The following is a 21,850-nucleotide window of genomic DNA, read 5'->3' on the forward strand; positions in this document are numbered from 1 at the left end:
TCGTGTCTTGATTTTATTCATAAAATGGGGTTAGTGCAGGGAGCTGTTAAGGTAAACTATTGTTAGTGAAACAGCTCATTAATATGGTGATTAGCATCCTAGAGTGATCCCAGGAGGAGAATAATAATTTTGTATTCAGTGCACAGCTTGGATATTTTACAATAAATGAGACATGAGGCTACATACAGAATAAAGACAAAAATATCTACCCATTCAGTGAGTACTGATAATCCTAAACACTGAATAGGAGAAAGGTGCTGTGGAAATAGTACAGGATCCCAAAATTTATCATTATGCAGTCATGCACAGGGCCAAGAATTCACATGCAGCCTAAATTCTGCTCACTCATTATTTCTGAGACCTTGACTTTGCAAATTAAACTTCTTTTTTTCTTTGTTGTTTTATTGTGTTTTTTATGATACCATATATAGGATTTAGAATGGGCTCTTACAAGTTTGTTGTACCAGCGTGTCTCCAAACGACAGACAACTCCACTGAAACTTTTCATGTGCATGAGTGGCAGGCAAATGTTTTTGACATTTAGATAAATATGTCTGTGTTTCTATAGAGGGAGTCTGGTTTTTCATTACTTAAGAGATTATGATTAAACCCATATTTAAGGGAAGACAACAGCTAGAAAGACTTGACTTACTTGTTTTTGCAACAGAAATGCTGAAAAAAGTTTTAAAAGTATTAGCTATATTTTAAAGGAAAAGAAATAAATTGAAGTGTTTTCCAGAAGGCTAACGGTGATTTACAATAAAAGCAAAAACAGGCAGGCAATAAAGCTTTTTGGATTGGTAAGAACATGTGGAACTTGCACAAAAATAGCTCTTCATACTGCTGGAGCGTCGCAGTGTCTGTGACCTTTCCAAGGTGTCTTTGTTTTCTCTCTTCCTCTAGGGAAAGCTACCTGCACTCAGTCATTCTCCTCAGGGTTGATCACAAGTTTCTAGCAAGTTTGCAAACATAGCTCACATCATCACTATGTATTTGACAGTGAAATTATGTGTTTTGAAAAGACTTAGTAGCTTGGATGCCATATGACTAAATCACCCAAACACTTCTTGCAAGTGAAACAGCCTCAGCAATTGAAAATCATTCATATGGGATTAGTTTAATAACAACACCAGAAAATATTTGTTTTCCTAGCCTTGCACCTGCTCCACATCAGGATGAATTTGAACAATTGACTAGTGTCAATGTTGTCTAACTAAATGCCATACTGTCCCTTTTAACTCTTCTTTATCTCTTGCCTTCATTCGTTTTGTATCAGTACCTTCTAAAATATGTCTATGAGATGTTGTGCTGTGCAGGATTGTTTCCACAGTAACATTCAAAACAAGTGGGGCTTTTATAGCACATCACCATAGCCAGTAAAACAAGAAATCATTTGTATTGCAGTAGCATGTGGGCAACAGTTAAGATTCTAGATCTCATACTGCAATACGCAACTATAATGCAACTACTTGCATTATAACTGTAACTATAATGCAACTACTGCATTATAAATAACTCTTGTGTGCCTTAAACCAGAACATTTAAGTTGTTGCAGGCTCCATCTACAAAATCTGTTCTTTTTAGCTCAAGCATTAGTGGCATTGGCTTGCAGCTCTGGAGGTCAGTGGCTAAGTGTGTTAACTGAGACATGGACATGCAGACAGACAGCTCCAAAGAGCCTGGGGTTTCCACATTCTTACCTGTGTCACTCTGTCCTTCCTTGTCCCGCTGTTAGGAACTGTACTCTAAAGCTTCCCATGCTTTAGCGGAGTTGGTAAAGGAGCTGTTTCTTCAGACCCTCCCCGTTGTGACCGGCCTCTCTGTAAGAGAATGTGAACTTCTGAAAGAGGAATGGCAGGAGAATTTGGTCCCTCAGCTGGAGAAATGGGACGTCTACCGCCAGAGACGCTGGAAGCTTTTCCAGGAACAGCTGCTGCAAGAGAAAAAGGTATGACCAGTATCGCGTTCTGGTATCCCTGTTTCTGAAAACAGCAATATGGGAAGAAATTATCAAGCTGTTTATCTGTGGGGAATATTTTGTATGCAAATATATTGTCCATTCAGGTCCAGCCTCAGGATGGGCAGTTCAAACTGCAGTATGGAGTGAATATATATGCTGTGCATGTAGGCTTGCACAGAAGAGTCAAAGAGTAATTACTGAACATCTGTCCACAGTGTTTGACAGCTTTGCGAGCACAGAAACTTTTTTTGGGAAGGCTTGTGTCTGATTCCACATTGTCCTTAACCCTTGAGCATCTACAGAAACACACACAGGTCAAAAAAAACTTCAGTTGGTTTGTTCACAGCAAGTAAAAATGCTACATATGAATACAGTTTACAGGACAGGAGGCCTTACAATAATCAATACCTCTTACGTGTGTCTAATGCCTAATACTATATTAAGTGCAAATACATGATACACATGTTGTATAAAACTGATGGTTACTCTGAGAAGGTGCTGAAACACGCAGCCTGCTCTTCTGTTCTGTCTGTGCCCAGCATAGGGGGCATTGAGACTGGAGGAGAAAAGCAACAATAAATTCAGGGGCGGGTATCTTTAGCATTAGGCAGGAACTCAAATAAACCTTCAATTTATCCATGAAATGCTATCTCTTTATTAACACTGCTTTGAAGGCTTATATGGCTTAGTAAAGAAAGACCTTTCCTATACAAAGGTATGCCCTTCCCAAATTTCAAGTGTGTGCTGAAATATATGGAGTAAATGGAGTTTTTCAAGGGAAAGGTTGATGGAGTTGAGTCAATTCATTGTACATGAATTCCAATGTTCAAGTCATGCCCAAGCATAGGATATTTAAATTAGAAGGCTGACTTTCCATCACTTTCAGTATGTCTTAGCATTCATAATATAAAGTAGATGGCTTTCAGGCTGAAGAAAAAAAAATAAAGGGTTTGCTGACATCATTAACAATAATTACTGAGCTATCAAATGAGATATTCACTGAGCAATGACAGAACAGCCACTTTGTTCTCTGGGTCACCAGCACCTGCAGTTGGGCCTTATTCCACATAAAAATTGCCTGAACAGCAGACAGAGCTTTCCTAAGGGTGACTGATTCTGTGGAATAAATTTTTAGAGGAGACCTCTTTATGGGAAAACATATGATTCCTCAAGATGATATTCTTTGCATGAGTTTGAGTGGCTTTTCCACTTTAGCATGTGGCTTTTTAGAAGTAGCTTGAACTAAACTAGAAAAAAGTCTGCTGTATCTCCAAAGAGAGCATGCAGAGGGATAGCTATTCCAGCTAGGCTGGAGATTTTCCTGTATAAACGAGTCTGAAAAATATCACACAGCTCAGCATCTTACATTCAGATGCAAAGTGCTTTTCTTGGACCTTCCCTAGTATAAACCCAGCAGCATGTGTATTTAAACAATAAAGAGGCACTTGTACCCTACAAAAAGGACAACTTGGTTTCCCCCCTTTGGGAAAGAAGGAGAAAAGAGATTAAACAGTTGTGATGGGTGTTCAAGTCATTTGGGAGATCCTGCAGATGTTACAGTGCTGAGTATGACAGAAGAGTCCATAAATCTACATTCATATCGACAGGCCTTTTAATTTACCAGGCATTTTCCTATAGTAGATATGTCTCTCATTTGCCCTTTGATAAACATGCTGCACTAAGAGTTACATAGTCATCTGCTCTACAGAACTGGGAAGACTGTCTAACACCAGAAAGCTTTTCACCAGGGTATTTAAGTGTGCTTACCAAGGTGACTCACAAAGACATTTTTCCCATTAACCTGAGGTGTATTTGTTTTATCATTCCTAGCATTTTAAACACGTCTGGGATATGAGGTCCTTTGAGGGAACAGAATCTATTTTATGCTGGAAAAGAAAAACTCTGTTTCTTATTTCACTTTGCCTTACAAGCTTGAGGATATGAGTGGTGCAAATAGGAATAAATCTAGTGATCATGCGGACACCCTCCTTCGCCACCCTTCCCTCCACTTGCAAGGGCAACAGATCCTCAGCTGGTGTAAATCGTGATAGCTGTATTTAAGTCAGTTTTTTTTTTTTTTTACCTCTTGATTGCACCAGAGGCTGGATCAAGCCCTTTGTGAGCCCATGGGAGTTTCTTAAAACTTTTTGATCTTGTTATTTGGTTAAATCTTAGCGGTCTCATGATTTCTCTAGAACAGCATTCATGTCTGTGCACTAGTTACACGGGGCAAAGTGCTGCACTTGCTTAGCGTACTTACTTGGCATTCAGCATGCGTCATACACCATCTACAGACTGTTAGAGCAAAATTGCTTTCCTTCGATTTCCTGAAAGAATCTGTGCTAAAAGTGTCAAACTGAGAGTTGCAGAAAGAGTGAGCTTACCTGGGTTTAATAAAAAAAAGGTTTCCATTACTTACCAAAGGCATACTCAAAACCTTTACTGCCAAAGATTAATACTCAGTGTTAGCTATGCTCCAGAAGATCTTATAATTGACTTGTTGCCAGGAAACCAGACACCAAGCAATGTGCAGAGACACAGGGAGGTGAGGAGATTTCCATCCATACCCACATCATTGCTTGACACCCACGGAGGTCAGTCAGCATCTGCTTATCAATTCTGACGTGGTGTGCTTTTTACTGCTTTCTGTCACTTCCATAGAGTTTTGTTTTTTCATGGTGATTGGAATAACTCTTCAAGTAGCCTAACGCTCCTTGGAGTTCCATGTCTTCCAGCCCAAACACTCTCCCACTGGCAATGATTTTGTCCCTGATTTTAACGGTTAAAAGCAGGCAAGGAATCAGAGATCCCATGCTCCATTCCAGTCACCGAGTGCAGAACAGAGTCATTTTCTCAATCCTGTTTGTACTGATCTGGCAGTATTGAGCAATATTTGGTGACATTATACTGGACAAGTGCTGAGATGAACAAGAAAGTGATGTGGGATGCTGCATCAAGAGAGCTTGTAATTTAGGTACAACACAGTTCCTCTTCAGGCAGCCCAGTCTGACTGAAGATGCAGACTTTCTGGTGGCCTCTCTCAGCCTCTTTGATTCTTCTCCCAGTGCTCCCAGCACCTTTGGCAGGAAGGTGGAGAGGCAAAACTATGAAATATATATAGGACTCTGTATAATGTAATGGGGGGAAGCCCCATCTTCCCTTAATGGTTTTGAGTCTCCCAGCAGTGTAGGACCATCCCCAAGAAAAGGAAAAGCTTTAAAAGGCCCCAGGCAACTTGGCCCAGTGGTGGAAGATCAGTGCAGCTCAAAGGCTGACCTTTTCCCCTGGTTTGATGAAATAGCTGTCCCTTTTTGCTATTTTTCAGCCATATGCCACCAGCCTCAAATTAAGATTCACGGAGAATCTTTGATGCTGCATTTATGTTTGTATGTTTGAGTTCTTCTAGTATTTTGGGGGTGGAAAATGTCCAGCCCTTCCTAGTCCATCCTAGTGAGCAGCTGAAGTGTCAATACCAATAAAACATACAATATTCTGTTCCTATTCCCATTTTATCCTTGCCATCTTGATCATCTTCCTAATGGTCTTTCTGAGACAAAACAGTAGTTTACTATTTGGTCTAAATCTAAAGCTTCCTTATTTATCACCTCCTCTTAAATGCATAGTAATCCCCTTTCTTTCCTCTAAATTTGTTCTGTTATTATTTAAATGGCTGATACATTTCCACTGTTCAGTTTAATAACGGTGTGCCAGGGGTGATTCTATATTGCATTATAAGCTTCCCATTGGTCTCAGAGGGGTCAAGAGACCTTTTTTATATTTTGCATACAGCTTGTGTTAGATGTACTCTCAGTGAAAATGACTCATTCTTTGCCTTTAAAAGAAAGTCAGTGTTCACCATTACAGAACGATGTTATTTCTTAATAAACAATAAGAAGTAAACAGGTACGGCAATCCCTGTCTTTGTTACCATTCTGAGTGCCTTTTTGGACAGGATATACTGATAGCAGCAGCAGTGTTTTGTTTCTTGGCTGCAATATTCTAACATTTGCAATTACAATTATAAATCAAAGAAAACTCTCCTGTCTTCCCTATCTCAGCAATCTACATCAGATTTAATCTGCATGCTGTTTGAGAGTACATGGGCAGATAGGTACTTTAAGAACAACTTCTCAATTAATAAGCAAGTCTCTGAAAAATGATGGGAAGCCACAACTGAGCCACAAGCAGTCTGTCATTGAAAATATCCTTCTGCAAAGTAAAAGGTCATTTGCAGCCCTCCTTCTTTAACTGCTGAAAGAGCCATTACAATACCCCCTACAATGGATGGGCTTGGTAAACTAGGCATATGCGGAGGTGTGAAACACTAGGAAACGGTATCCGCAAACAGAGCTGCTGAAGAGAAATGCTGCGGTAGTTATTGCCTCAGGCGTGTGCTGGCACCTGCCATGATGATAACCTGGACACTTGTCCACCCTTAATCTGACCCTTGGGGTGTCAGATGCTGCGCTCCCCCGCGGTCTGTGGTTCGCAGCATCGCCCAGACACGTCAGCACGGAGGTCCGGCTGCACGGCTCCGACTTGCAGCTCTGGCCGGGAGACCTGCCGGGCTCCCCAGGGCCATACGGACCCTCCTCCCCACACTGCTTCCCCAGCTCGGCTGAACTCCTTCTGTCCGTCACGGGCTCACTGCTCGCCCATCCTTCCCTAGGCATCCGGCTCAGAAGCGTGTGTTTTGGCAAGGTTTTCTGGGCAGAGGGGGGTCAATGTATGTGTTGCTGTGTATACTAAAGAGAATGCTCTATCAAAGAAATAAATACACTTAGCTTTTACAAGTGGCTGATGATGTGGTTTCTGATGTTCGGTACCTCCTGGGGGAAGTCATTCTGCGTTCACAGATAAAGTCTCTCTCCCACACAGATCACTCCTTCCCAAGGAAAAGACTAACAAATATGAAAGCCCAGTAACACTCCTAATACTAGCAGAGATTGCATCTTACACATCTAATTCTTTGCTAGGAGATGAGATATATTGATCTAGTGCAGTCTTGCTATCTACTATAGCAGAAAATTTAGTCCCAATGAGGCTAGAATATGAAGTGAAACTGTCAGAGAGCCTGAGTATTATATGTAATTTAGGGCTCTGCTTATGTCTGCAAGCAGCCTGCATTTATCCAACTGCCAATATAGCCTAAAATATACTCTTCACCTCACACTAATAGAGTTTAGGCCTCACGGTCATTTCATTTATGGCTTATTAGTCATTAAATGCTGGTAATACACTAAACAAAATCAAAGTCTGTATCTCCAAAAATTTACAGTCTAAAGGAAAATCCATCAAAACCTGTAGAGATTAAAAATTCTCTGATCTACATATCACCCTGAAGGAGCTGTATACTTATAATCCATGCACCTAATCACCCAATCTCCATTTCTAACTATTAGACAGCACTGTTTACTATATACAAAAGTATGATGGAAGATGTTATCTTTATTTTGTTCAGTGAAAATAAAACCTACCTTCTCTACTAGGGAAAAAGAATCAAACAAAAAGCCCACTGAAACATGCTAATAAGAGTCAATGCAATATTTTGTGTGTCATTGTTCTTTTTCCCTTGGTCCTCTGTTTGCAGAAACTAGAAAATTTGTAGGAGACAGCTCAGAACTGATCCAAATCAGTGCAAAGGCTCATATTCTTTTCAGTGAGCTTTGGGTCAGACTTTGAGCACTGAGAAAAATATTCTTAAGTAGAATAATTGCAAGTAAGTATGAATTTGATATTTCAAAGGGAGGATTGATTGTCTGTAGCACTATTAATGAAAAATAATGCTGATTCATAATATAATGTTAGAATGACTGAAATCAAAGTATCTTACAATTGTAACTCTTTTCCCTGCTTTTAGCTATGGCTAAAGGAGTATGCCCTGTCTGCTGTAATACAAAAACATCTGTCTGAGAAACAAGAGAAGATCATTCAAGGTGTCGTAAGCAGACTAGGAGGCCTCAGTGATGAGTAAGTATGGTTTTATCACTAAGCAGTGCTGTAGAACTGCATGCACTATAAAAAAAACATGTACAGTCCATTGGGGAAAGCTTCTTCGCTTCTTCAGCCAAAGAGGCAGTTACTGTAGGTTTTTGTCTGAATGAGTATTAATTGCCCTGTTTAGCATTGATGGAGCAAAAACATCAGATATCATGTCTCCTGGTCAGTGTGAACAGTAAAGTTTTCTGTGATTTGTCAGGTGATATGCTTCTGTATATCTGCTCCTGTGTTTGTGAATGATTCCCAGTGTTGCACCAGCCTCGCTTTGCACACTGTTTGTCACACTGGATTTGGCTGTCCTTCAAGATAAAATGCTCAGTCCAGCATCATTACCTTACCTTTGCTTTCTGCCATTAGAGTGCAGCTGACCACATCTTTGCATAGTAATGACTCCTCTGCATTCTCTGTCCGTATTCACCAAAGAAACTTTTAGCTTTATCTTACCTATGTTCAGCTAAAAGTCCCTTTAATGGAGATACTTGTCAAAAACCAAAGTTTTGTTATCTGCCTTTTTTTGATTTGATTAAGATATCAAATGATATCAATTCACCATGGTCTTCTCATTACCAAAGAATCAGTTGAAGACCTATGTGTCTGGAATATTGGTATTTTTGCCATTGCACTCCATTATTTTGTCTCTACTTTTTAAATCAACCATGTTTTTTCACCTTCTCTGACTTCTCCATTTCCCCAGACTTTAGTATTTACAAAGGGCTCATGATGCCTTACACATACATACAAATTAGATTCAGACACAAACCCACCTTGAAGCATATCAAGTTTATCCAAATCTGCAAACAGTTCTAATAGTTTTTCATTCACTTTGTGCAGAATCAACTTCAAAATTGGCTCTCCTTTTTTAAAAGTCACCACAAACTTCCTCCAGCCATGTCTGCCCTGTTGGCTAACACTAGCCTCTTCAAGGTCTCTTCACACAGTGCCCCACTGCTAATCAAAGGCATGCTGTCCTGCATTTCATACAACTTAAAATATCTTTCCTGTAGCTCTCATTACATTCTCTCATTATCTTATTTAAAATCTTCTATTAAAACACCTTTTATTATGAGATAAATGATGTGAGCTATGAGAGATATTATTTTTCTCTTTTCTTCATATTTTTATTTTAATTTAACTTTGACATGACCAGACTAGAAATCCGTCACTGTGGTACCCATACTTTATAACTGAAAAGCATTCTAAGACATGCTTTGTATGGGAAAATGTTACATAGCGTAAATAGCAATTTTGTTATCTTTGTGCAATTGTTTTGTGGAACCTGCAAAATCAGCAAGCAGCTTAGTTGGTTGATTTTTTTTTTTTTAATGGTCCTTTTTACAGGTCTGTGAACTATATAATGCAAAAACACAAGCTTCTGCTGAGTTCAGTACTCAGAAGGGTAAGTCTCCGAAACATTGGGATGGCTACTCTGACCCGCATGAGGATGTCCAGGAAGAAGAGCTTGCTTCAGGAGCTGCGGGAGCAGCATGTCCTGCAGAAGAGCTCCTCCCACTGCCAAGATGAAGATCAGTGGCAGCTACAGAAAGCAGTGGTAGGTACAGGGTTCTGCTGGTTTCCTTCCAGCCTTCTCATGCACTGTGACGTCTGGTGTTGGAAGTAGCTGTAGGAGATCACAAGAAATAAAAATGTTAAAGTTCTGAATAGAAAGGAGAATTCTCTCTGTCAAAAAATGCACCCACTCTCAACAAGGGAGGTAGCTAAGTGTATACCTATTTTAGTCTGGGCAGACACTTTAAATTCCCTAGTATTTTATCTATTTGCAATATGATAGGTATCATCTTTCCTCAGTGGGAAAGTCATCATAGCAAACTGATTTAGTTATTTTATATGAAAATACTAATTGAAGTAAGTCGTGGCAATATGTATAAGGAAGGAGTTTTACACAAGTCGGTTTCAGGGTGAGAGAAATTCCCACTGACTCTGCTAGTGATCCTAACACGCACTTGGAAAGTCCTTACTTGAGGGTCATACGAAGAAGTTTTTTCCTCCAGAAGACCTAGCACATTCTTTTGTACTGTCACCGTTTTTCTTTCTTCTCTGTCCTTGAGCTGGCTCAGCGTCCATTCCCCTGCCCTCCTTTCAAATGGTCTGACTCCTGTAGTTCTGGGAGACAGGAGAAAATTGAAGTGATTTTTAGGCTTACTGGTCCCACCAGTCAGTCTCAAATTAGTTGGTGACTATGTGTTTTAGGGTTAACCTCTCAGGTTAATATTAGGTTTTGTTGGTTAATATACTTACCTGTGTTGGATACTTGCCTAGAACAATACTGGATTTCAGATTTCCCCCTCAGAGGACCCTCCTAGCAGGCATCAGTGTTAGCTGCTGCCCAACCCAGTGTTGCTGCATGTATAGGTTGAACCCATCAGACACACTGTAGCTCTGTGCTCCATTCTCTCCCTGCATAATTAGCTGAGATAATATTGTGCGTTCCTCTAATTCCTATTTACGTAATACAAACCCTAATTCCCCACCTGGAAGAGGAATAAGGAAATTCAATTCTGTCTGCTGCCAGTTTCACAGGTTATTTTTCTGTTGAACTAGTACTTGTTAAGTGTAAAGATCTTGAATAATAAAATATAAATACATATGACTGCATTAATCTTGTTTGTATTTATGTGCTTTCCACTACTCTCTCCCATGCAGTCACTTAGCTCCCACAGAGACCTTAATTGATGCAATCACTGTGTTCCCTAACAAAAATCAAATGTCCCCAGGTATTAGTGTTCTTTTGGCTTCTCTCCATTACAGCCTCTTTCCAAGGCCAGCTAAAAAGAAAGGAAATACCTCAAAATATATATAAGATCCATGCTGCCAAAGGAGAAATAGGGACTGGATGTGGATTTTGGAAGATCCTCCAAAACTACAACTAATGTATAAGGAGTTGATTTACAGACCCTCAGCCAGAGTTTTACTGATACAGTATTTTTAGCTAAATTTAATTTGAGGTTGTGCCAATTTTAGACTGGCAGACAGCATTATGGGGGAATTAATCTGTTAATTTCATATAAAATGTAAGTTTCATTCAGGAAAACAGAAGTACAGAAGCCTACCTGAGTCATGATGACATGACATTGGGTCTTTTAAAAAAAGAGAAACTGTTTTATGACTTACCACTGTCTTAAAAAAAAACAAAACTAAAACCACATGCCTGAGCTATTGAGAAAGACATGTCAGAATAACCCAGCATTAATAGGGTTTTCATTATTTTTCACAGATGAATGTGGGCAGAGCAGGTTTTTTTCATACTAGCATTTCCTATTTCCCAGAAGGAATGTAGATACTATAGAATCCCCCAGAATAATTTCATTTTATTTAGCCTTAAATGAGAATATTGATAGAAGAGGGACATCAGCGACTCAAAAGAAGACTGTGGAAAACTGTAGTACCAGGGTACACATAAGAAAGAACAGGCCATGCTGGAGAGTGTGTACAGCTGTGTGCTAAAGAGCGTATAGAGTAAAAGTGGGTTAAAGAAGTTAATTGTCAAGGAAAGTAATGCGGAAGCTCAATCCATTTGAAATTCTGGGTCCAAATAGTAGAGGAGATTGAGGTTCCTACACATAGACTGGGGAGTGAAGTCAAGTTAAACTTCTGGACCCCAAGACAGTATCATGACTCTTTGTGAAGCAGCTGGTCAGGCGCACAGCAAAATCAGACACAGCTCTTAGCCTGATCCAGGGCAGTGCTCAAAGTCTGGTTTAAAACCATTGCTGCAAAAAAACCCACTTTGCAACAGTGACCATAATGCAGTTGAGTTCAATGTCCTGGCACAACAACCAGAAGACAAAATAAACACTGCAATGGTGCTTGATTTCATGAAGAAGCATTGCATAAAAAATGAAGAAGGAAATTTAAAAAGAAAATAAAAGTGGCAGCCAAAGGGGGAAAATGTTTGCAGGCTACGTACCACATATGAATGTCACTGCGTAAATCTGTGGTTGTACTCGCACCTTCAGTATGGTGTATGGCTCTGCTCGCTGCCGTCCTCCCCATCTCACGGATAATAGAACTAGAAGCCTAGAAAATGGTGGCAAGGATGGTCAAAGGAACTCAAGAGACTACAGCTCTTCAGCCTAAAAAAGGAGTGTCTTGTGGGTTGTAGGTTTCAAAACTGGCATAAAATATCTGAATACAGAACAATTGTTCATTGGTTTCTAATTTCTTGTTTTTAATACTAGAATAAGAGAGCATCAAGCAAAGCTATTACACAGTAGGTTCAAAACTAAGAAATATGTTGATAAACTGTTGAATACACAACCACAGGATGCTGTAGATGACAAGTGTAAATGGGCTCTGAGTGCTATTAAATATGTTCGTGGCAGAAAACTCTCTCAAAGGCCTTAGGCAAAAATACACTGACTTTTTCTCAGGTAGACACCCACAAATGGGATGAGTATTGCAGGAATCTAACTGTATACTTGCCTCATTTTCTGCTCTTCTCTAGGCATCCACAGTTATCTCCTACTGAAATCAGGATGTTTGAGATAGATTGTTCTTATTTGAAATAGAAATAGGACCAAATTCAACAGTACCTAGTACAAAGAAAGATGGGAATACATTGCTTGGGAATGACTGGTGAGACAGGATGCAACTATTATCACATATATATCATGAGGGAGGCAAAAACCAGGGAGGGAAAATTAATATTTGAAATAATGGTTTTAGTGCAAAGACAAATGTGTTAAGTGGTCGTACATAAATTTACACTGGAAATTAGATGATTCTAAGCATTAAAAGAATAGCATTCTGAATGGTTATGAGACATTTTTCACAGTGAACCTGAGTAAATTTATGAATGCATTTACATGACACAGCGCCTGCTATAATTTTGTCTGACTGCCAGGAGTCCCACATTCTGGAAGAAGAAGAGAAGCTCGAGGAAGAAACACAGCAAACACATTTAGAATTTCACCAGCAGTTAGTCACCGAAATCCAAGAAGCTCTTCATTTTCTTCAGCAACACATGGAGCAAGTGATCGGGCAGACACTGCTGCAGCATGCCCGACAGGAAGCTGCAAAAAAGAATTCAGATGATGGACAGGACTGTAAGGTATTGAAATCATCAGCTTTCTTAACAAAATGAGAACTACTTTGATAAAATGGAGGGAAACTTCATTTATGTATTAGCCTATGCTTGGAAGTATCAGCGGGAAAACATTGCAACCTGCTTTAAAACTAAAGATACTTTACAAACTATTCATAAACTAAGACCAGTGTAGAAGTACAGTATTTTCTAATGACTCAGCAGGCAAACCAGGTTTCATTAAGCCAAACCCCAGAATATAAAAGAATTGAAAGAGTTCTTGATGACAAAGGGAATCAGAAAAATGAGGAGGAAATTGAGATGATTATCTGTTGATCAAGAGTTTAAGGTTAATTAATTGTATTCATAATGAATAGCTTAATATTAATTTATAGATTATTAAAACAATTCATAGATTAATAAAATTCTTGCAAAGTAAATATTCAGATTTTCTGTATGATGGAAAGTGTAGTAGAGCTACACATATATTGATTTACTTTGCTGCAAGTAAAAGGCAAAATGAACTATAGAGATTGAGCAGTTAAAGGAATGGTCCTTTGCCAGATGGAGGTGAGGCACATTAGAAAGATTTTGCTGTAATTTTTCATGTTGAAATGTTCCCTGGGTATATAGAATTTTTTTTTTCCAGCATGTCAGTCTGCCACATTTCTAAAGCACAAAATTCAGTCTTGCGTGCATTTACAAAATTATATTAGCCCTTCAGTTTTAGGCAGATAAAGCACTTCAGTTCTTGACTTAGAAAATGAGCAGTTACTTGTTTTGTTTAATACAGGAGAGGCTGGTGGAAATAGCTGTAGAAAGTGTGTACGGGACCAGCAATAATATCAATAGACTCGTGCAAAACTACTACCAACAATTAGGAAAAATCACAGAAGCTTATGAAGGGAAAAAACATCAACAATTGAAATCCTTGCAAGGTATGTGTCATATTGACAACTATGAGGTAATAACAGCTTTTTAACAGATAGCATTCATTTTCTTATCAATGTAAAGATGTCTTTCAAAGGTAACAGAAATATGTTATTTAAAATAAGTGGCAAAGTAAAATGAATGTGTAGGTCGATTTCCTTCTTTGAAGGAGAAGTGGTAGAAGTATCATAATTATTATTATTAATAACTACTTGAATTACAATCATAGATGCAGGACCCCATTACTCTGTTTGGTACAAACACATACAGAAAGATGGCTCTCTGTCAAAGAGATTATGGTATAACCACAAACTCTGGTTCATCGAGTTAAGATCAGAGATACCACCACAGTCACAATTACCAGCAATTGATTTTTCTAATGCTGCTAAGTGTTACTCCTAAGTATAACCTAAGTGTAGCTTGTACCTACCATGTACCTCTACCATGAACACTCTTCAACTTTGCATATTAATATATGCAAATAATATGAATCAACACATTAAATATTTGCAGGGAGAGAGGGTATACGACGAGCCCACTAGCTGGAGCGTTCGCCCAGAAGGGGGAAGATCCAGGTTTGCAATCCCTGCTCCCATGTTAGAAAACACAAATACTGTTGGCAGACGGTCTGCTTGCTCTGAGATGCATGCCCTCAGCTTTAGGAAAGAGGTTCTCATATTGATTCCTTTTTTGGCTCAATGAAAAGTTACTCTCTGTAAAGCAGACAAAAATCATTAGAATGAGGAGACAGAGAAAAGTCAAGTATTCCCAGCCTGGAATAGCTTGTGAGCTACCACGGTTTTTCTTAACTATCAACCACAACCCACTCACAGGTTGCGAAACTGCTCATAAGGTTTATGAACTACTGGATCTAACATAAATACAGCCACTTTTTCCTGGAATTATTTTTAATTGCTGGCAGAAGCTCAGTTCCTTCAGCCCAAGAGAACAAAAGCAAGCCGTGATCATAGGCTTCTTCTGTAAAGACTCTCCCGCCCTTGGATGAAGGCTATCGGCATTGAATGAAGTTAGCAAGTTAGCAGAATGACAATAACATCAAAGACTAAGTTTTTGAGACACATGGAGTGGATTAATGAAAGCTGTTTTCTAAAAATAAAGATACCCATTTTAAATAGAACTGATTCTTTAACCACAAAAGAGATTTTTTTAAGAGCAGGCCTATTCATTCAAGGCTGAGATCCAGAGATGAGGCTGGACGGATACTTTGGTAGGAAGGATCTGCTATTACCAGTAGGAGCTAGGTACATACATTGGCTGTAAGACAGAACCGGTCTCTTTAGCACTGCCCTATTATAAACCTTTAAAACTTTAATATTGGAAGCCAAGGTTAAGCAAAATCTGTGCTGGAATTTTTGACAATCTGTGTTTTAGTCATTGGCAGTAAGCAAGGTAATCAGTTACCTAAATTCTCGCAAATTCATTCTAAAGACCTCTTTGTCCCTGATCCAGCCAGCTACAAACATAGTCTTCAATGAAAAAATTGGTGTTCCTTTAAGCAGGGGTAAACCCAAAGCCTTTTCCAGAATGCTGCTCTCATCTGAACTAGGATGGATACCATTACATACTTGAATGTTTTGCTTCATCAGCATTTGGATTATTGCTCTCAGTTGGTCTCCCAAAGACACTGTGGAATCTAGAAAACCAGTCACTAAAACCACAGTTAATCTTTTCATAATTGCTCATTTAGGATATTTTGTCTCCCAGTGTTTGTATGGGTATATTATTGCTTCAGTGTATTGCTGTTCCTTGAATTACAAGGAAAAATTTTACATGTGCAAGCAGCTACTACGAGACCACATTTTCTTTTCAACAGAAGAAAAAGAAAATCCCTTCTGCTGCAGTATAAGCCTACAGGCATGAGAAATGATGAGAGTATTTATGTTGGTAATAAAAACAAGAGTGTTTTAGACTTTGGTGGCCAGAGAAAAACCCAGAAAGTCACAGGTCAAATGAATAGCTACAGCAAAAAAAGTATTGCAAACCTACATGTGTGTGCTACAATCCAGCTGAGTTTTTCAGTAACGATGGATGGCTACTTCTCCTTTGTTGGTGTTTTTCACATTAGAAGCAAGTACTAGATCCCATATGGAACTTTGATGGTTTAATATGCCCCAGCCCTCCTTTAATTAAAGTCCAAATTTGTGATGCAATCCTCGTGCCTTTCTTCTTTCAGCTGCTGTGTCACCCTAGAAGCACTTAAATGTCTGTCTGTGACACTTAACAGCCTGGAGTTGCGCCCCTGGGTGCAGCCGGGATGCCCTGAGCCCTGCCAGCCAGCTGCTTCCCATCCGAGCTCAGCCCGGAGGCAGAGCATACGCATTTCTTCCTTCTTTAAAGGGGCTGATCCATCAGATGGTCTCCAGGCACAATTACCATACTGAGGGAATGATTCTCCTTACCAAATACACTTGTAACCTCTCTCTAAAATACAAAATTTTTCATCAGCAACATTGGCAGTAGAGCCACATATTATGGTGTACCCGTCCACCTCACTCCTTCTGCATGCTCCAAAAAAGCAGCCATCCACAACAGCGGATGTGAGGAAAACTACCCTATGTCTGACATTGCAATTTTCATTCAGGTATTTCAGGTCCCACTTAAGGCATCAAGATCTTTTCCTAAAATGTCTCTTTTGACTTCCACATTAATCAGTCAGCCTAGTGGGAAGAACAGATAAAAATCGGAATTCACTGGCAATTAGCATCTGAGCGAAATGAATCATAATGTCTGATTATGCAACAAATTACAATGGCAGAGCAGGTGTACATAAGAAGTACTTGGTACCCCTCAAGAGCAATTACTATGGAAAGACTACCTAGAACTTAAATTAATTTAATTAATTAATTTGTGCTGATGCAAAACATAAATTGAAAAGTTGCCCCAGTTCAAAGTAGAGTTTGTAATTTTGAGCAGAAAGTTTTACAGAAATGTTATTTCAGCAGAAAGAGGTGAAAGGAGCAGACTTAGAAAGAAACAAGAGAATGAACAGGCATTGAAAGGAAAAGTGAACAAAGGCCTCCTGGACGTGTTGTCTGCAGTCCATCAAAGGTAAGAGCAGGCAGGAGTAATGCTGGCTCTATTTTAATGTTGCTACTTGTTGTTGATCTGTATAAATGTTTAGCTTAATAAATGTCTTAGGTTTGCATTTTATGTTTTGTCTTTGCAAGAAAAGAAGCATCTCTTGCCAAATTATGTCTGCCCTTTGATCACAGAAAATTACATTCTTATTAAACTTTTTGATGCTCATTATTTAAAGACTGAAGAACTATGTATAGACAGTTAAAGAGAGAACAAAAAACGATTCCAAAACATACGCCAATTTTTAAAAGAAATTTAAAATGAAGGATGGGAACTGATGCTGTTCGATTCATTACATTACATCTTTTCTGCTTTAAATATCAAAGGTACTTGTTAGTTTGCTGTTGAATAAATGTAAATGCATGAATAATATTCAAAATGCCAAGATTTCAATGAATACTTTGGACCGTCAGGCTTACTTGCACTAAATTTAAGGCCAAATTCCTCAAATGTGAATTAAATAAAAATCAGTAATAAATTAAATATGGTTTTACAAAACTTAGAGTCCAAACAAAAAAAGCACTGCAAATCCAAAGGAATAAGTTAGCATCATAAAAAGCTGTATTCTGTATGTTTGCAGGACTTGGCAAGCATGTGATATATTTTTGTAATCATTTTATTTCTTTACTTTTTCTTTATTATCCAAAACAATATAGCATCTACAATTTTGACATGGTAAAAACGTTAATAGTTTCTTTAGATACTCTGCTGCTTCTAAATTGAAAGAAATCATTGCCCACTTTCTGTTTTTCATCCTTGTTTGAAATAGTTTAGAAATGGATTCCTGTAATGAAGGGTCTCAGAAAAGATTGGTCAGTCATTCAATATCAACTTCATCATTTATTCTCACATACAAATTCAGTTCTAGCTGTTGTCTCAATTTTTTTCTCCCATAATATATTCCAGTATTTTAAAATAAAATACAGTTAAAATGGCCTTCATGCAAGCAGAAAATGCAGTAATGAGGAAAGTTATTTTGTATCTAAGTTGGTCTCATAACATTTAGTCAGCAATCAAGCCCCATTTCCTATTGCTATTATGATTTCTTCTAGGGTCAAATCCCAGACCTGTGTGAATCAATGGCAAAATTTCCATTAATTTACCTCATGCCTATTAAACCCAATAGAAATTCTTTTATGTGTTTTGGCCTTTGGTGCAAGGTTATGAGTACAAGTTCAAAGAGCAAATTTTAAAAGCTAATGTTCTGCAAGCATTGACCATGACAATAGCAACTTAACGATGTGTAGCTGCCAGGAACGGTTTGTGGTACCTCCTTCCCTGAAGGACCATGGTGGTTGATTGACAGTGTTACTTCAAGTTAGATCAGGCAAGAGAAAAGAAGAATTAAAGATTCAACAAAGTTGCAATCATTCAGGTTCTACTGTATTAATATTAATCTTTAACCAGCAAAATAATACAATCAAATAATACAGACGTCAATGCTCCAGATGCCAAGTTTTGCATTGTCAGATTTTGGCTCAGTCTCAACCTGGTGCTGAAGAGCCTCAATGAAATATGTACTTCTTAATCCCTTATCTTCCCACCTGATCCTCTAACAGCTTGTCTCTTTGGCAACCAGACAGTAAAACTGACCTGAGGATTCACTGCAGAAAATGTACCATGGTTTTGAAAGCAGACTTTAACATTAGAACACTAATATCCAACTCCTGAAGTCCAGGGATGGACAACCCAAACTCCTACTGCAATTCCTTCCTCAGAAAGGACCCAGTATTCCATGGACAGCCAATGCAGGCTGTTAAAATAAAAACCCACAGCAAAATTAGTTGTCTCAGCTTGAGATGGATGAGCAGATATTGTTAATGAGCCTTTCTCTCTACAAAATCTTATACATATGCTTTGTATTCCTTCCTTGAACTGAACAACATGGATACTCTCAAATTTCCCTTTATCAGGATGGTGCTGCAGCAAGAGAAGGTTTTGGCTCAGTTTGAACAGCAGCAGCAGATTCGTCTGGAGTCTCTGAAACAGAAGATACTGGGATTGCATCAGCTAGAAACTGAGTTGGAGAATCAGCTACAGGTAAATTAGGGTAAAATGACTCACGGATCTGACGCAGTCAATGGCAAAACCTCTGACAGGTTGTGCAGGTCTTTTCTATGGCCCAGTTGAAATCGGTGCTAAGACTCACCACTGTCTTCACCATTGAAGCTATGGCTCAAAACCCAGTAACACAGGCAAGTTAATGGTTTGAAACAATTTCCCACAAAGAATACTGATTAGGTTAAAGAAGATCACTAGAATGTGGGGGAGGCATCATATTCTTTGTCTTCCTTGTTGACAGTTCTGTACTGAGTCTGTTGCAAGTACAGCTTCACTTCTTGGTTACTTGGACATCTCTTTCCATCTAGTCAGATGGAGGATCCACAGCCTTCTTACTAATACCTCGGTGCACTTGAGTTCACAGCCACAGCAAAGGAACCAGGGCCAAACACAGTGTGGATGTGATCAGCACAGCTGGACAGCAGATCTGCTGCTCCTCATCACATGTGTTCATGTCAAGTGCTGTTAACTGGAAGCTATAGTTAGTTCTCCTTACTGAATCTCTTTGCACTAGGAAACACATCCCTGATGCTAACTATTGTTTTCTGTGTTTCTGCAATGACATATGACATGCCCTTTTTTTGTCATCCCCTGTGTAGAATGACATAATTCAGAATCAAGCTGATTTTTGTTAATTTGCTTCTGTTTTATCTCTGTGGGCAGGAAGCAGAGCAGGACTTTGTCACAGAGCTAGCTACACTGGCCCGCATTCCACTCACCGTGAAGAAGCAGCTTTCCAAAAGGAGCAAGCCAACAGGTTGATACAGTCCCAAATTGTTTTAAATGCTTTATTCCTGGTACAATGTCAGCAGATTGCTTACACTTATGCCATATTTTAATGACTGGGCTCAGAAAAGAGGCAGTATGAATAGGCAATTAATATTTTAATCAATGCTGATATGGGCCATCTGATATTTGGACCAGAATATGTTCCCCCTCCTTAAATCAATATAACAAAAGGGAAAACAAGGCACAAGCATTTAGAAGTAAATAGTCTTCTGGGCCTTGTTGTAAAATGCTTAATTCTTTTTTCAAATAGAAAAAAATCTGGTATTATTCTACTGATTATATTCTGCCCTGCCCATATTACAGTGATTTTCCACATCACTGATATTAGCCAGATACCATATCCCAATAGGCTAAAGCTCCCATTTGTTCTTATGAATAATCTCCTCTGGCAAATGTGTCCAAGGACAATTATCCATTAGTTAGTACTGGAGTAGCAGTGCTTACCTGCTAGAGTACACTCAGTGGAAGCTAAACAATGTTGCTTCCAGGGAAGTTACTACATCATTCCACATAGCAGTGCATGTCTTTCAGTACAACACAATATAGTTTTAGTAGAGATTTTTTTGTGCATGCCATTTCCTAATAGATGAGGGAATTGGGATGTAGAGAAGTAAGGTTACCTTCTAAGGTCACCCAGCTCACTGGTAGCAGAACCACAAATAAATGTCACGTTTCCTCACTCCAGGGCAATTCTTTAGCCAATAGATGACATTGTGTCCATTGAGGTAAGTCTTTGACTTAACTGTTCAAACCACAACTATTGTTTTCGTCTTTATCATCTTCTTTCAAAAAGACTGTCTTCAGCTTGATCACTAAGTTTTTGGAGGACAGCAGAGCTGAGTTTTTTTTCTCAACTTTCTTTCTCAGGATAGAATGCAAGAATTAACCTTGAGACACACATACTCAAAAGTAAAACCTTATTGAATCAGGAAATCTTAAATTGTATTAATTTCCTGCCATTTTAACAAATTAAACTAATTCATTAGTTCAACAGAGACTTAGGGACAAGTTGTCAGAATAGCAGTTGTGTTCCCTAATCCACACTTGGCACGATCTGAATGTGCACATTCTCATCGTTTGACCTGTGGAATCCCTCTGTCAATATCTAAATGAAACATTTTGCATTACATTTGAAAGAGGCTGAAAGGTGAGACAGGTTTCTGAAAGGGAAAAGTAGCTCACTCACCTGGGCAATTTTGAAGTCTCTTTCCCCAGTCAATCATTTTCCAGGCAGGCAGAGCTGTTTCTCCTGGTGTGCACGCTGACCCCAGGGATGCACATGGAAGCTTAGCTCAAGGTCCTAGAAACCGTGACTTTTTAACATCAGATTGTTGTGTCTCAAATCACATAAAATCATGAAGTGACTTTTCTTCTATTTGCTGGTAGTTAAGAACCACATGCAATTATTTGCTAAGAAAATGCATGATAGTGCTTTCAGCTGTTCCACTTCACAGAAACTCGCTTCAGTGTCTGGCAAGTATGCAAGCTGAAGATCAACTCTGTGGTAACTAATGGATAGTCAAAAAGAATACTCTGTACTAATGTAAATTGGAATCAGTCCCTTGGCATAACAACATATATATATGTAAGTGTTACTATGCTAGAAATTAGAGTATATTCTTCTGCTTCAGATTAATCAGAAAGAAACAAGCTGTAATATCTGTAGGAGGTTTTAACTCACATATCTGTGTCTATTCAGGGGAAAAAACAAACTCAAAAAGAAAGACCTTTCAATCTCCAGAATCAGAAGACAAAGGTGATTCTCATGAAAATATTCAAGAGCCCCCTGGACAGACTTCTGGCTTATACAGGTACAGTAGAAGTTAAAAAACAATGTCCCCTGAAAAAGCCTTTTATAAAAAACAGTACAAAAATCTAGTTCCTAAGCAAGTATGTCAGTCAAAACCAAAATATAACACCTACATTAGCTGATCTTCTTCCTTAGTATTTACTTCTCATGTGTACCTCAC

General features: G+C 38.8%; 1 protein-coding gene across 2 annotated transcripts in view; it reads left to right on the plus strand.

Annotated features, from left to right (window-relative positions):
- EVC (EvC ciliary complex subunit 1) overlaps positions 1–21,850 on the plus strand; it is a 56,860-nt gene that overhangs the window by 33,226 nt on the left and 1,784 nt on the right. Inside the window, exons 12-20 of one of the 2 annotated variants that reach the window (XM_067298241.1) lie at positions 1,736–1,948; positions 7,821–7,930; positions 9,299–9,509; positions 12,822–13,028; positions 13,795–13,939; positions 16,892–17,000; positions 18,944–19,070; positions 19,755–19,848; positions 21,580–21,691. In XM_067298241.1, coding sequence (XP_067154342.1) covers positions 1,736–1,948; positions 7,821–7,930; positions 9,299–9,509; positions 12,822–13,028; positions 13,795–13,939; positions 16,892–17,000; positions 18,944–19,070; positions 19,755–19,848; positions 21,580–21,691 — 1,328 coding nt within the window. The remainder of the gene's footprint in view (positions 1–1,735; positions 1,949–7,820; positions 7,931–9,298; positions 9,510–12,821; positions 13,029–13,794; positions 13,940–16,891; positions 17,001–18,943; positions 19,071–19,754; positions 19,849–21,579; positions 21,692–21,850) is intronic. The other variant, XM_067298242.1, reaches the window with a different exon arrangement.

The sequence above is a fragment of the Apteryx mantelli genome, chromosome 5, assembly GCF_036417845.1.
Source record: "Apteryx mantelli isolate bAptMan1 chromosome 5, bAptMan1.hap1, whole genome shotgun sequence".
Lineage (NCBI taxonomy): Eukaryota > Metazoa > Chordata > Aves > Apterygiformes > Apterygidae > Apteryx > Apteryx mantelli.